We start from the raw sequence: 16016 nt of genomic DNA, 5'->3' as shown, positions 1-16016 counted from the left end.
GGGGGGGGGGCGGCGCGGAGGTTGGAGCCCAGCCCCCTCTCTTCCCCTCCCCCTCCGGGCCGAGTTCGGAGCACAAAGCCGAGAGCGCACGCTCCGACGGCCCCGCGCCCCAAGAGTCAGCCTGCGCGGAGTACCGGGGAAGGGTTTGGGAGCCAAACTTTTTCTTGCCCCAGAATGGACACGTGAGTTTTTTTTTTCTTGCAGAGTTCCCCCGGGCCAGGTGGCGGGCCGGCAGAGGAGCTGTTGCATGCTTCGTGAATCTGGAGGGGGCGGGGAGTTATGAGGGGTGAGGGTGCCTTGAGCGCGGGCCGATTCGGTGGCGCCCCATGAGCCATGTGCTCCGCTGCGCCTGGGCCGCGGGGGAGGTTGCGCGCTTTGTGTGAACCGCTGAGAACTTCAACCTCAGTGTGCGGCCTGGGGGGAGAGAATCTGGAGCTGGGAGAGTTGTCAGAAAGTTCCTGTGGGAGTGGCTGCAGCAGATGGTGTGGTGGGAGTATGTAGGAGATTGCTTGGGGTGCAGGGTCCAAGAGGTGCAGCCAATAACCCAGTTAGGGTGAAAGCTGATGGATGGCTAGTATGATGACGTGCGTGCTCCTCGGTCGGAGAGATCGTGGGTGGGCAGGTCACTTGGAGTTCGTGGGTGGGCGGGTACAGGAATTAGGCTAGTCTTAAGAGTCGTTGTAGTCGTTGGTCCTAGGTATGGAGTGTAAATTGTCTGTGTTCATAAAACTTGGGGAGCTTGTGGGATGTGAGCAGTGGGTCGGGTCGGTTGTTTGAGCACTGGTAAACTTGCACGGCTAAAATCGAGGCATTACTGGGATGTGTTTGTATGGGAAACCTGCAGGCGAGCTTGGGTGCAGGATGCAGAGGTGGAAAAGTTCCCTCTGAGGGGTCCCCCTCTGGCCTCACACTGGGAACTCTGAAGACTGGATTCTTGGCTGGCAGCCAGAGTGGAATTTGTAAAGATGACCTTCAGTAAACTTTTCACAACTGCCAGGGCTGCATCCCTGAACTGCTGTCCCAGCTGTCCTGGTGACTGAAATGCAATGTCTGCTCTCAGAAAGCAGACCATTTGTGATACTTTGAGAAACAGTACCTCTGAGCAGTGCCCGGTTCGCCTCCAGGTGGCCTGGCTGAAGGTAGACCCTTCCCTCGAAAGTCTGGCTTAGCCAACCCAGAGATCTGGGCTCTGGCCCAAGTCGAGGAAACAAAACCTGAGTTATGCCAGACTCTGTTGGCTAGGCCTGCTGGGGAGCTGTTAAAAGGCAGAGAAGGGAGGAGTCTTGAGATTCTGGCACAGCCCTTGCCTAGAACTTGTGCTTTTAAAATGTAAATTTCTTTTGCTTTTGTGAACAGGAACTTTGGTGGAGGAGCAGCTGATGTGAGCTATCTAGGCAGAAAACTTCCTTCGTTGAACAGGGAAGGAAGGAGGGCTTCAGATTCAGAGAAAGGAGGACACCTAACTAGGATCACACAGCACTGTGGAAGCTGAAGCAGGGACCAGAGCCACACCTCATTGCTCTGGATCTGAGACCCGACCCCTGGAGAGGGTCTAAGAACCAATCATAGGAATGACTCACTACTCCCTGCACTCCACAGTAGCTGGCCGCAGGACCATCGTGAACATTTTCCAGGCCTGCCTCTAGGCCTTGGAAGGAAAACTACCCGATACTAAATACTACTTTATAATTTTTTTAGTATTTTCAGGTTTAATCTTTTCTAAACTTTATGTGTATGAGTGTTTTGCCTGCACATACGCATGTGTACCTCAGAGGTCAGAAGAGGACACCTCACCCCTGGAAGTGGATTTATGGATGATTGTGAGCTGCTGTGTGGGTGTGGGGAAGGCACAGCCCCAGAAAGTCACTTTTAAATAAGAGCAAGCTGGGGGGGGGGCGGTGTGCTGGAGAAATGACTCGGTGGTTTAAGAGCACTTGTTCTTGCAGAGAACCTGGGTTCAGTTCCCAGCACAGACACAGGCTCACAACCATCTGTAACTCCAATTCCAGAGGATCCTTCTCCCTCTCCTGGCCTCCCAGAGTATTGCATCTGTGGTGCCCAGGCATATTCTAGGCAGAACATCTATATGCATTAAAGAAAAGAAATAAAACCTTGGGAGGAAGAAAGAGTAGAGTAAGAAGATAATAGAAGAGTACTTTGATCAAAGAATATTATAGTATATAAAATTTTAAAATAAACAAAGGCTAATGCCTTTCTGTCCCCCCAACCCTAATTAACTGCTGATCCAGCCATGTTGTAGCAAGCACCGAAGTGTACTCTCTCTTTTCCAATTATTTGTTTTATATGTATGAGTGTTTTGTCTACACATGGGTGCCCACAGAGGTAACAAGAAGGCATTGAATCCCCTGGAACTGGAGTTACAGATGGTTGTGAGCTACCATTTGCGTGCTGGGAACTGAAGCAGGTCCTCTGGAAGAGTAGCCAGAACTCTCAACTGCTGAGCTATTTCTCCAGTCCCACTCCTTCTTATGACCAGATAATTCATTTGTCCCGCCATCTGTGAAAGTCTTGATAGTTTCCACCTTTTGGCTGCTGTGAACATTTGTGCACAGGCGTCGGCATGGCCCCGTGTATGTGTTTGAATTCAGGGTTATGTGGTAACTCCTGGTGCCTTTGGCAGCTTTCTTAATCTGCTCCCTCATGTATAAAATGGTTAAGTTTCTCCTGTCCAGGGGCACAAGAGGTAATGGTTTCCAGGACAGCCTGGAAAGCAGAATTCAAACTGGGCATTGACAGTGGGGGGAGAGGGGGCAGAGACAGGATCATGATTTCAAGACCTGCCTGGCCTTTAGTGAGACCCTGTCTCAGTGGAGCTACAGTGGAAAGCTGTAGTCCTTTAGAGTCCTGTTCTGTTTTTAAAGGAGGTGCCACACGCTTGAGTAGTCCCTTTCTCTGTTCCATGAATTGGCATTTAGTGTTTGTCCTTCCTTGCTCAGCTTTGCTGAGCATCCATCCTTGCTCAGGCTATGGTAGTGTCCAAAATTTGGAACTCTGACTCTTTTTTGGTTTTTCGAGACAGGGTTTCTCTGTGGCTTTGGAGCCTGTCCTGGAACTCGCTCTGTAGACCAGGCTGGTCTCGAACTCACAGAGATCCGCCTGCCTCTGCCCTAGTGCTGGAATTAAAGGCGTGCGCCACCATCGCCCGGCACTCTGACTCATTTTTATGCTGGTGGATTCGTTAGGGGACAGGCTTAAGTGGTAATGTTATTCCCATCCCCTTTGTCACTTGCCCTAGGCTCCCCAGAGGTCCAGCCTAGCCCCTAGGCACCATGTCGGACAGCGACCTAGGTGAGGATGAAGGCCTTCTGTCACTGGCTGGCAAGAGGAAGCGCAGGGGGAACCTGCCCAAGGAGTCGGTAAAGATCCTCCGGGACTGGCTGTATCTGCACCGCTACAATGCCTACCCTTCAGAGCAGGAGAAGCTGAGTCTCTCTGGACAGACCAACCTCTCGGTGCTGCAGGTAAGACAGGACCATGCACTAGTCTCTAGCTCCGCCCTTGCTCCCCTGTGCAGGAAGACGAGAACACACAGTCAAGTGGGGTCACTGCAGCTGGACTTGGCTGTTGGTCTTCTGAAGGGATAAGGAATTGTTACTAGTGCCATTGCTGACCTTGAAGGTGGGAAGGTGCTGAGAGCTGAGATTCTCTGCAGCCCACTATGCTATGACTTGATTGCAGGACAGCAGGGTTCTGCAGTGTGCTTAAAGATTGAATTGGAGGGACTGAAGAGATGACCCAGTGGTTAAGAGCACTTCCTGCTCTTCCGTGGATCCAAGTTTGATTCTGCACCGTTATCAGCCAGCTCCAACTGATGCAACGGTTTCTTGCCTCTTGAGGCTCACATACTCCCATGAATAATTTTCTTTTTGTTTGTTTTGAGACAGGGTTTCTCTGCTTAATAGTCCTAGCTGTCCTGGAACTAGCTCTTGTAGATCTGGCCAGCCTCAAACTCACAGAGATCTGCCTGCCTCTGCCTCCCAAGTGCTGGGATTTAAGGTGTGCACCACCACTGCCCGGCTAATTTTGTCTTAATAATAATAAAAAATCTTTTAAAAATTGAGCTGGAGGTAGACAAGTTGGTACATACCTATGATCCCAGGAAGAAGGAAGAAGAGGACCCTGATGTTTCTCTCCAGTGCCTGGTGGAACTGTTCAGAGGAACAGATTTTGGACTGGCTATATAAGTCCAAAGGTATAAGTGGTATACCTTTGTAAACAACACACAGGCCACACTCGAGATGTTTGCTCTTGAAGTAATGTCTCTTTTTAGTTGTCCTGTTGACCCACAGAAGGCTTTGCTCTGTTTCCATAATGCTGACCTGCTCAGGGCCTTACCTCCCTAGGAGATCATGCAGTGGCCTGGCACCAGGGACTTGTCCCTGTCGTGCTGGCTTCCCAGTTCCTTTCCTGAGCCAGTAGCTTTCCTCCTGTCCTTTCCTCCTTTCTCCAGGGCACTGGCTTCCTCCTTCCCTCACTCCACTCTGACCTTGCTACTTCCCGAGCTTCCCAACTCTTATTCCTCCTTCCTTGAAAAGGCGTGGTGAGCTGTCAGCCTGCAAAATTCAGCCTAACCTAGTGGCTAGCCCAAGTCTGTCCTGAGACCGGGTCTGGATTCTTAAAGGACTGGTTGGCATCCCACCCCTTCATAAGAGGACTCTGGCCCTTAGCCAGGCTGCTATTGTCTCCCTCAGCCACATTTCCTCAGCTGACAATGGGAAGAAGCTTGGAGCATTCTCAAGATTTCCAACACCGTTTGGGGTGCTTACCTCTCCTCTCGTTCTTGTCCTCCAGGGGTTCATAGCCAGGGCACTCGGCACCATCGAACATTTCATATTTACATTCTGGGCTCCTTCATTGGGCCCAGCTCCTATTTCTACCATACCTTAAGGAGCATCTAGTCTGCAGGGGGAAGGGGGCAGTGGGGTACAGATTGATGATTCCTGGGACAAAGGCAGAGGAGACAGGGTAACACAGAGATTGGGGTCTCCCAGTAGGAACCCCTGGGAAGTGGCTTTGAATTTACAGGCCCTAGAAGAGGCACATAGGCAAAAACAAAAGGCCTGAAACTTGAGAGCAAAACTGCCTAGACAGTCCCCTGGTCCCCCTGCCTCCTGTCTTTATCCTTCAGTCACAGAACTACAAATCTGCTCATGCCACACACAGGGACACCACTATCCTCATGGGATCCAGACTTCAAAGCACCCCAGCTTCCTTCTCACTTCCTGGGACTGGCGCCTGGTCATGAGCATCTGGGCGCATTTGTTTCCCCCTGGCAGGGTGCTTGTCTTGCGGACGCTCTGGCCTGTAGCCTGTTTTGAGTCATTGCTGACATCCCTATGCTCCTCACACCTGTCCTGTCAAACCACTCGTCAACTGTATTGGAACTGCTTCTTGTCAGGGACACTAGTTCTCAAACCTGAGGGATGTCCTGCCCCTTTTTGGGAAATTGGGCTGAGTAAGGCACTTGCCTAGCGCACCAAAGGAGCAGGGTTGCCCAGCATTGCATGAAAGAGCTTTTCTTGCGGTCCTGCCTCTCCTCAAGATATTAGCTTAAATCATTCTTACTATGTCCTAAGTGTGTACAAATACAAAACTGACTTAAAAACGTTCAATTTTGTTCTCATATATAGCTATAAAACTAATTTTCCAAAGTAGGTAAACAAAGAGCAATGAAATTTCCCCTAACTGCTCTGCGTATTCTGCCACCTGCCCCAGCTGTGTCATTGACATGATGCACCTACTCATGATTAGCGTGGAGAGAAAAACCAAAACATCCTTGTAAAGACCAGTGGGTTCCCTAGGACCGCAGCATCCAAGTACAGGGCAGGGATCAGCCACTGGATCCCAGTGATGGCCACCTGTTCTGGACTATACTGAGAGTCAGGCACCAGTGGAGACCATCAGGCAGTCCCTGAAGATGCCTACACTCAACCCACATTAGCCTCAGAAGTGTGCTTCTCACGACTCAGCCTAAAGTACCTGTGTGAAAACTGTCAGCTCCTGGCTCCCTTTTTCAGAGACTTGATCCCATGCATTCCCTTGTCATCGCTGACAGATCGCCTGTCACTCAAGACAAAATCCTATGGCTCCTGCCAGCCTAACTCCCATCACTTGCCTGGTTACTATAGGTCTCTCTGACCCACATTCCAGCTGTGTACCAATTACCACACTCCTTACTCTGACCAGGGAACCCCAACCTCTAAAGAAGTCAGGTGTTTCCACAGAATTGGGGCATTCAGATGGCAGAGTCCTGAGGGGGTGGGGAGCAGAGGCCTTAGTTTTGTTGTTATGGCTCCACCGTGGGTGGTTTTGATCCTTATCTGTCTGGTCAGTAACTGTGGCTGCAGAAAATGGAATGTTCAAAGAGAAAATGTCGGAGCTCCTCAGTCACAAATCCCTGGATGTCCCTGTCCGTTTTCACTTTCAAAATGTCCTTTGCTCTTAAGGAGATTTCCAAACTGCCACTAAGCCACAATCTTGCCCCAAAGGAAGAGAACTCAGATGCACTCACCACTGGCCCCAACAGGTATCTGCAGCGGCCAAGCTGGTTTCTTCTCCAGGGAGCTTCTCTTTTGATTGTCTCTTTTAACTTGCCCTAGAGCCATGCATTAGCAAGTCAATGAGTCATGTAAGTAAATGGTTTGCTGGGTTTTGCCCTGAGCCAGGCAAATGGGAGACAAACCCTAAAGATCTCTAGTGGAGGATTTTCACTGGTCCTTTTGACAGTTAATGCTCCAGTTATTGGTTGGACTCATCCAGGCTCCTGTTTACTGGACTGCCTGGAGGGTCCCAGCTTCACCACCACCTGGTCTGCACGGGAGGTCTCTGTAAGCTGAAGGCAGCCAGGCAGGCTCCGCCCTACTAGGCCCTCCCTTCATTTCAATCTCTCCTGAGCAGCAGGCCCCCTGGTAATGCCCTGGGGTAACAGAGGAGCCTGTGTGAGCCGGATGGAAGGCGTGGCCTGACCCCCCAGTACAGGCAGACACTGTAGTACTGTCCTCACCAAGCTGGGGCTTCCACAGGCAACTTGTCGCCTGTTCCCAATACCCTTTGGTGTATTTTTTGAGCTTCTATGTGACATTTTTTTACTTGAATAAAAGAACTGTCAGCACTCACAAGGACAGGTTACACCAGGGGAGAAACCGATGTTCCTAAGCCTGGGTAACAGCTCTCTGAGGCCCTTGTTTAAAAACATGAAAACATGTATTGTCAGATGGAGGTGGTGGCTCACATCTGTGATCTTCAGGAGGATTGCCACGAGTTCAGGGTGGCCTGAGCTATAGAGACTCTGAGGGGGAAAAATGGACCTAGCAAGTTCTATGGGCTACATAGTGAGACCCATCTTTAAAGAGGTAGGTAGGTAGGTAGGTAGGTAGGTAGGTAGGTAGGTAGGTAGGTAGGTAGAGACAACAAAAACAGCTTGTCAACTCCACCTCGTTCTCCCTGCCCCAAATCCATAAGCCAGATAGGAAATAGCTATTCTAACAGATCTTTTTTTAATCTCTTCAAGGAGTAGGTGTGTAGGGCAGTGGTAGGGCACTTAACTAATATGCATGAGGCCCTGGGTTCAATCCCCAGTACTGGGGTGGGGGATGGTGGAAGAAATCTATGATGAAGGGTTGAGCGTGTAGAGCTTGGCCAACAATCACAGAGTACTGCCATGAGTCCCCGCAGATTTGCAGTTCTATGGGACAGGAAGGCAAAGCAATAGTCTACCATACATCTGTGCATCGGGGTGCTGGGGGAGGGGGGTGTCCTGGGACTGTGTGCCCACACGGCTGCTGATTGGTACCCAGAAAGCCTTCCTACTTTCTTCACAGTGACATTCTTCCCAGCTGTGCTAGACAGGTCACCAAAACAATCCCTGTTCCCTGCTCCCTCCACCTCACAGCAGAGGTAAAGTTAGAGAGATGCATGGCTCCTATTACAGATGGCTGAGGGAGGCAGGACTAGGAAGCAGATGGGCAGGTGCTGCCCTTGGTGGGAGAGAGGGTCTTAAGTTCACTCCCTGCCACTGGCCGGTCATATTGCAGCCTTCAAACCTGAGACCTACGGGAAAGTTACTGGACTCCTAGCGATGGCTACCGCTTCAACAGTGGAGGTCATCACAAACCCCGCGTCATAGACTGGTGATGACCAAGTGAGCAGGTCCGTGTGGAGCTGAGGTTTCATGCTTGAAGGAAGCTCTTAAGGCTGTGAGAATTACTTCGCTGTCCCTGTGGGGGACGAGCAAAGGGAGAGACCTCTAACCAAGAGGGCAAGCATCCCAAGGCAGTGCGACTGGGCACATCTCTTCATCTCTACTCCCTCCTCTAAGGCTCTCGGGGTACTGCCTACTACCTCGCAGCCTTGCATGCACATTTAGCAGACTGTCCATGAAGTGGCTGGGAAGACACTGATGTTAAAAGTGCTTAAGCTTGCCGGGCGATGGCAGTGCACGCCTTTAATCCCAGCACTTGGGAGGCAGAGGCAGGCGGATCTCTGTGAGTTCGAGACCAGCCTGGTCTACAGAGCTAGTTCCAGGACAGGCTCCAAAGCTACAGAGAAACCCTGTCTCGAAAAACCAAAAAAAAAAAAAAAAAAAAAAGTGCTTAAGCTTGTTTCTCCTACCTTCCTACCAGCCAGCAGGGCAGCCCACCTGGCCAGTGTCTGCCAGTGCTGTCATACTGGTGTCTGTCTACGTGGGTGTGCCTGGTGACACTGGTGCCTGGTGAAACCAGTGAGGTGAGGTAAAAATCCTCAGGGGCAGGCCCTCCTGAAGGTGGAGCAGAGAGGGAAAGAAGGGCCACAGGTGCCTGTCTCCAGTCAGCCTGACAGGGCTCTCCTGTGGGATGGTGTAACTTGCCAGCTGCGCCTGCTGCAGATCAGTCTCCAGCACGGCTAGACATGGCAGAGAGCCCATGGGAAAACTATACCCAAAGGCTTCCTCAAGAGACTACCAAGAAAGAAGCCTGATAGCAGGGACAGAGATGGGTACAAGAGCCTGGGTCTCTGGTCTCCTAAGCAGACAGTAGGGAAGTATGACGCATTGGTGCAGCTCTTGGGAAGTAAGAAGAAAGCTTTCCTACTGACCCTTCTTTCCTATAGCAGCTGGTACTTAGTACAGACTCTGAGTGTATCTGCTGATCAACTAACAGGACAACAGGATTTAGCATGTAAACCTCAGTCAGACCACATGGTGTTCCCAACTAGTGAGGTCAGCCCTGCCACCAAGAGCCCACCATTTTCCATGTCCTCTCTTCCTTGTCGATTTTGTTGTTGTTGAACGTGGGGTTTGTTGAACTTGGTTGTTTATTCTGCCCAGACTCCTGGGCAACACACATTCACAATCTATCCATTAGTCCTTTTGTTTGAGGCAGGGTCTTACTAAATAGCCAAGTGGACCTCAAACTCGACCAGAACTTCCTACCGCAGCCTCCCAGTATTGGCATTACAGGTGCAGACCATCTCAGCTGGCTTCACTGGCTCAGTGGCCTTCTAGCATTTGCTACCGTTCCCCCGGTGCTCTATGTGATTGGCCCTGACCTTAATGACACTTTCACACAGATCCCTTAGCCTTGTCTCTCTGATGACTAATATTGATTTTAATTAAGGAAGGGTTTGTTTTTATTGCTCATAGTTGCAGGGGCCTGGTTCGTGGTCACTTGTTCTTTGTTTCTAGGTTAGTTAGGAAGCGGTGGCATTACAGTAGTGGGGGGGGGCATTTCATGGCTAACAGGAAGTAGTTAGAGAGGGATCTCTTGGGTTTATATACTATTCCTTCCTGTTTCTGGGTCATTCACCTATTTGTTTACTACCATTGCACAACCAGATAGATGTTAGCACCTCAGGGCAGGGGACACAAGTGTTCTATGGCAGCCCCAGCATGCACCAGTGACTGCCTGACACACAGTAGGCAAACAAATGATGTGAAAAGAAGCCCTGAAAGAGAGCAGGGAAAGGAGGGGCCTCTAACCCAGCTATTCTAGGCCCTATAGCAGCTGGGCTCTGGGTCCTGAGACAGATGTGGAGAGACATTTTTCTGCCAGGTGGGATCATGGTTCCTGCCTCACTGAGCTTTAAATCTGCTCACCAGGGAAACTGGAGACAGCCCAACCCATTTCATGGTTAGAAGGAAATCCTATGCACTGTGCTGAGTGAGTGGCAGCTGTTGGAGAACTCTGCCTTGGAGACATGGAGCCTTGCACCTCTGTCCACCAGCAGGCGAGAAAGCATCCCAGAAAAAAGGGGGACTGGGTTATGTAGGAGGATAGAGTTGTTTGGAAGTTTGATTTGGTTTGGTTGTCACAGCTTATCTGTGCAGCCCTGGCTGTCCTGGAGTTCAGATCTGCTGCCTTTGTCTCCAGAGTGCTGGGACTAAAGGCTGGCTTGTGTGTTTTGTTGTTTTGTTTTGAATGAGCAGGGCCCAAAAAGCTGTTTCACATGCTCACAGCAGAAGAGTAGGAGGGAATGGTTTGGAGATGGGGCAGGAGGACTTTAGTGCCTGGCTCAGGAATCTGGACCCAGGCTGGCAGTGGGAGACAAACAGCCTCTTTCTAGCTGGGACCGCCAGCCATTGCTCTTTGCAGAATATTACACCAGCCAAGAGGTCAGAAAGAGAACCGTGAAGCTAGGGGTGTTTTGTTGTTGTTTCTCGAGACAAGGTTTCTCTGTGTAGCTCTGGTTGTCCTGGAACTTGCTCTGTAGATCAGGTTGGCCTCGAACTCAAAGAGACCCACCTGTCCTGAGTGCTGGGATTAAAGGCATGTGCCACCAGCGCCCAGCAGAAATTGGGGGTATTAAAGAGTCTTAGGCTGGGGATTAGCTCAGTGATATATCACTTGCCTAACATGAGCAAGACTATGGGTGCTGACAGGGCAGCCTACAGGCACCTTGAGCTTTGTAGCATGTCACACCATACCACGAGGGGTAGCAAGCCTCATGGTCCTGGTGTTGCTTGGAAGCAATCCTTCCTCTCCCTGACAGCTCCCCTGGTATCCCTGTGTCCCTCTGATCTAGAGCGGCTCTATAGGCTGAGGAGTAAGTCACTCTCAGCATCATTCTTGCTATACCCGCCTACATCTGGCCTGGAAGCCAGTTTCTAAACAGATCAAAATTTTTCTTCCTTCACCTCCCCTAATGTAATCTGAACTACCATCCGACTCCGCTTCCAGCCTGTTGTCTACATAATAGGTCACTCCTTTGCTTAAACCCTTCTGTGGGGCCGGTAAGGTGACCTGAGGGTCAGTAAGATGGTCCAATGCACAAAGCCTGGTGACCTGAAGTTCAATGCCTAGGGCCCACAAGATGGAAAGAGAGAACCAGCTCCCACAAACTGTCTTCTGAACTCTACAAGTAGATGATGCACGTGCACACATTGATTAAAAAAACAAAACTCAAGCAGGATGGTTACACACCTTTAATCCCAGCTCTTGAGTTCAAGGCTAGCCTGGTCTATAGAGTGTGTTCCAGAACAGCTACAAAGTGAAACCCTGCCTCAAAAAAGTAAATAAATAAAAAACACAACTCACAGTTCCCTTTGTTCATAGAAAGACTAAATCCTCACGCTAAGAGGTGACCTCCAGTCACCACACTGAGCCCAGCCACACATGCCTGCCTTCAGCAGTGTTTTCAGAAAGTACTCCACTGCGCTGCTCCTGCTCCCTACCCATCTCCCATTTCAACGCTTGCCTTCCAGATTTCCTATTTATTTTGAAATAGAGTCTCATTATTTAGCCTTGGCTTCCGTGGGACTTTTATCTAAACAAGACTGGCCTTGAACTCCCAGAGATTCCCCCCCCCCCTTGTGCCTCCTAAATTCTGAGATGAAAGGTGTGTCCGGTCACACCCATCAGCCTTTTAGATTTCAGCTGAAGAGCCACTTCCTCAGAGGCTGTTTCAAGTCCACACCACCGTAAGCTTCCTCAACACCACTGCCCCATCCCTCCACTGGCCAGCATCTTGTCTATTGTTTGCTGCTGTGTCTTGGTGTCTGAAACAGTGAGCGCTGTAGAGCTGTGTTGCAGGGTATTTGATTGTGTTGTGACATCCCAAGACTGTGTTACTTAACAAAGTTAACTTTGAATCGGGGCGGAGCCAGCAACTCATTAACAAGAGTTAGTGATGGAGAATATGGAGGACCTAGCATTGGAGCGTGGCATAGGGAGAGACTTGGAAATCCTCGGCTTTTTATTGAGCCCCTTTTTGGTCTGGGAAGTGCAGAGAGATCAGCAGGTCACTCTTTCTTGACTTCTTGGATCTAGCAGGTTTTCGCTCCGATATCTGAAATATCTGACTCCGAGTCTTTACTGGTAATAGAACAACTTAGATAAACACTACATAGCTGTTTTGAATGGAGCTAACTGATGAGTCTCTTAACACTTGTTTTAGATATGTAACTGGTTCATCAATGCCCGACGTCGCCTTCTCCCAGACATGCTTCGGAAGGATGGCAAAGACCCCAATCAGTTCACCATTTCCCGCCGTGGGGGTAAGACCTCTGACGTGGCTCTCCCCAGGGGCAGCAGCCCCTCCCTGCTGGCTGTGTCTGTACCGGCTCCCACCAACGTGCTCTCCTTGTCTGTCTGCTCCGTGCCGCTCCACTCAGGCCAAGGTGAAAAGCCAGCAGCCCCCTACCCACAAGTGGAGCTGGAATCCCCTAAGGCTCTGGTGACCCCTGGGAGCACGCTCACCCTGCTGACTAGAGCTGAGGCTGGAAGCCCCACAGGTGGACTCTTCAATACGCCACCACCCACACCCCCAGAGCAGGACAAGGAAGACTTCAGCAGCTTCCAGTTGCTGGTGGAGGTGGCGCTGCAGAGGGCCGCTGAAATGGAGCTTCAGAAGCAGCAGGGTCCGGCACCCCCATTACTACACGCTTCCCTTCCTCTAGTCTCAGAAAATGCCAAGTAGGTACCTGCTACCAGGCGGCTTGAGGTTCAAGCCAGCTGTCCCAGGTTCCTGGTTCACTTCCCCTTCATACAGAGGGCTATCTATGGATCACTGCCAAGCATCGGGATCATCTGTCCAGAGGTCCTCAGCAGAGGGACAGCAGCTGGTGTCTCTGCACTGTTACGGGGCCTGTGCTCTGCTGACTGCATTCCTTCAAGCTTCCTATCGGAGGAGACAAAGGCACCAGAGCCAGGCGTGGTGCTGCTGCTGTGCTTCTCCAGAGATCCCTGGGACACCTGCACTCCGACCCGCTTTCCTAGGCAGGCTCAGGAAACCTGCCAAGTTCAGACTTGAGCTGGGTCCAAGCTGCCCCTAGGCTGTGCCTCTTTTGGTCAAGCCAGGTGTGCGTGCACATTCCAGCTTACTCGAAAGAAAAGGCCCAGCAGATGTCACAGAACCGACTTCAGTTGAATGTTTAGATTTTTGCTAAATTGTTTCTTTTCTTTTTGCTGTGCTCTGTCGATGGCAATAGGTAGCCCGGAAGCACAGGTGTGGGGAGAGAGCACCTTATGCGATGGAGCTTTATAGACGGGTGATCTGCCGCTGCACCGGGGTGATTGTATAAGGGACCAGCAGAATAGCTGCAGCTGTGCTGAATTCCAGCTGGAAGTGGTTGTTTGATTCTTGGTTTGGATTACTCTATTGTAAAAGACAGAAGAAAAATACCTACAGGTGTTGGATTATCTACACCAGGCACAGAAGGGGATAAAGCCACAGCCAAATCCAGCTGAACCAGATAGCCATTTAGACACATCAGAGATGGATGATAAAACCCAGAGACATACTTGTTTTTATTGTATTTTGGGGTGGTTAAGCTAGATTGAAACAGCTTTTGTTTTCTCTCTCTCTTTTGGGTGTCGTCTCCCCCCTTCCCCTTATTTTTTTTGTAGCCTGTTTGGAGTCATTCAGGAGTTTGGCCAGATGTCGAAAGCACCAGCATCTCCTGCTTTGGGAAAAGTGAGCCATCTGCTGGTCAGGAGGCCCTTCAAACATGCCACTGTTCACAAAAGTAGCTGGAACCATTGTGGGGAAAGGGGCCCAGCACCTGGGAGCGGGTCTGTTTCACCTCCTTTCAAATTGGAATTGCAAGGGCCTGCCTAAATTTCCCAGGGAAACAGATCACACATGGTTTTGATCTCTTCCCTTCCCTCCCTTTTTTACTTTGCTGTTTTGTTAGTTTTCAGCAACAGTATACCCCATCTTTATATATCTTAAGAAACACTAATCCTAGGTTTTTATTAACCAAAATATTTGTGTTCTGAATAACCAGAAGATTTGAGAAGCCCTGACTGTAATTTCCTGACGTTTACTAGGTTGTAAACACAGAGAAGGCAGAGAAGGGGCTCCTGGGTGTTCACCGACTTAGAGTGCCTGTCCCAGAGAAACACAACACCATTCTGGCCTTTCTAGGAAGCCCCCTGCCACTCATATAGGCTTCCCTACCTCTCCTGAGTGGCTTAGCTCCATCCCTTGCTGTGCAAGTGGGAACTGAGAGATTTGCTCTCTGTAGGGGATTGCTTTCCTAGGCTGGATCTCTTGCCTCCCTCCAAGAGATCTGGCATCCTCACCCCCTCAAGGCACTGCTGGGGAAGGATGAACATGGCAGCTTTGTAGAATTTGCTGTTTGCCCACTTGTACCCCACTGTCCGTGAGCCTAGATCCCGTGATTGCTGCAGAAGGCCTACAGTAGGGGTGATACTGGGATGAGCGGGAGTTTTCTCCCCCACAGTGCACTGAGCAGGGGAGGGGGGAGGGAGCCGTGCTGCTGACGTATTCTGGCATTTCCCCCCTCCTGGAATAAAATGGGGCATCTGAGGGGTGGGACAGTCTCTGCTTAGGTTGCTTGTAAAGATAAATCTGGAGAAGCATGGTTGTCCCATTGAACAATATTTGAGCAAAAAACTACTGTAAATAACTGGTTTTTGTCTTTTGTCAAATAAAGTTGTTTGTTTTTATTTTTAAAGTCAAACTGAATTCTTTTTAATTATTTTTATTTTATGAACATTGGCGTTTTGCTTGCATCTAATATCTGTGTGAAGAGTTGGATGCCCTGAACAGGAGTTACAGTTGTGAGCTGCCTTGTGGATGCGGGGGAATTGTACCCAGGCTCTCTGCAAGTGCAGCCAGCGCTCTTGACCACTGAGCCATTTCTCCAGCCCCAAAATGAATTCTTGATTGGACCCGCTGTGCTTTTGAGACAGAGCAGTCACTAAGGTTTTTGTTGTTTTTTTTCTTTTTTTTTTTTTGGTTTTTCGAGACAGGGTTTCTCTGTAGCTTTGGAGCCTGTCCTGGAACTCCCTTGGTAGACCAGGCTGGCCTCGAACTCACAGAGATCCGCCTGCCTCTGCCTCCCGAGTGCTGGGATTACAGGCGTGCGCCACCACCGCCCGGCTTGTTGTTTTTTTTCGAGACAGGGTTTCTCTGTGTGTAGCCCTTGCTATCCTAGAACTCGTTCTGTAGACCAGGCTAGCCTCAAACTCAGAGATCCACCTTGCCTCTGCCTCTGACCAACCACTACTACGTCTTTACTCTGCCTCGTCTACTCTTCCTCTGACCAGCTAGGTTTGTGCATTTCCTTCTGATCACAGGTAAACACTGGGTTTGCTGAGTGATGAGTAGACTTGGGAGCTGGCGGACTTGTTCCCGAGTGAGGAAAAGCATATTGCAATTTGATAATGCACACAAAGCATGTGTAAGGTCTGACCACATCTGCTTCAGCCGCAGCTGAAGTCAGGGTGACTTCCACTTCCCTCTGTGTCAGCCTGTAAGTTCCACTTGCTCCACCAGCTCTAGGTGCATTTTGCCACATCTAAATTATAATTGTGCTGTAAAGTATGAAAGCCAACAAGAGTAGTAAATGGCTCTGCTGGGTGCCTGGGCCTCTGCAGTGATTATCTTAAGTCTCTTGCTTCAGGGTCACTGAGAGATAGCCAGACCCAGTTCATGTAGTGGTGAGTGGCTAACCACTGCCAGGCATCCAGCTATCTTTAACATCAGTGTGGGCTGCGAACTTGTACAATCTAATCTACTGGCTGGTTGGGTTTTTTTTTTTTAAAGATATTTTA

The 16016-nt window shown here is 50.1% G+C and overlaps 2 protein-coding genes across 5 annotated transcripts in view; one reads left to right on the top strand and one right to left on the bottom strand.

The window, feature by feature from the left end:
• The window catches only part of Tgif2 (TGFB induced factor homeobox 2), a 15696-nt gene extending 806 nt beyond the window's left edge, over window positions 1–14890 (top strand). Inside the window, exons 2-4 of one of the 3 annotated variants that reach the window (XM_026787130.1) lie at window positions 3257–3482; window positions 12391–12490; window positions 12608–14890. In XM_026787130.1, coding sequence (XP_026642931.1) covers window positions 3291–3482; window positions 12391–12490; window positions 12608–12912 — 597 coding nt within the window. In that variant the 5' untranslated portion in view covers window positions 3257–3290 and the 3' untranslated portion in view covers window positions 12913–14890. Of the gene's footprint in view, window positions 1–36; window positions 183–3256; window positions 3483–12390 lie in introns of those variants that run through there. The other 2 variants (XM_026787129.1, XM_005363037.3) reach the window with 2 other exon arrangements.
• The window catches only part of LOC106144224 (endogenous retrovirus group K member 24 Gag polyprotein-like), a 41433-nt gene that overhangs the window by 20234 nt on the left and 5183 nt on the right, over window positions 1–16016 (bottom strand). The gene's annotated exons all lie outside the window — the stretch shown is intronic.

This window comes from Microtus ochrogaster, linkage group LG8 (assembly GCF_000317375.1).
Source record: "Microtus ochrogaster isolate Prairie Vole_2 linkage group LG8, MicOch1.0, whole genome shotgun sequence".
NCBI classification, from domain to species: domain Eukaryota; kingdom Metazoa; phylum Chordata; class Mammalia; order Rodentia; family Cricetidae; genus Microtus; species Microtus ochrogaster.
The sequence above is the reverse complement of the archived record's forward strand: the minus strand, read 5'-3'. Positions and strand labels throughout refer to the sequence as shown.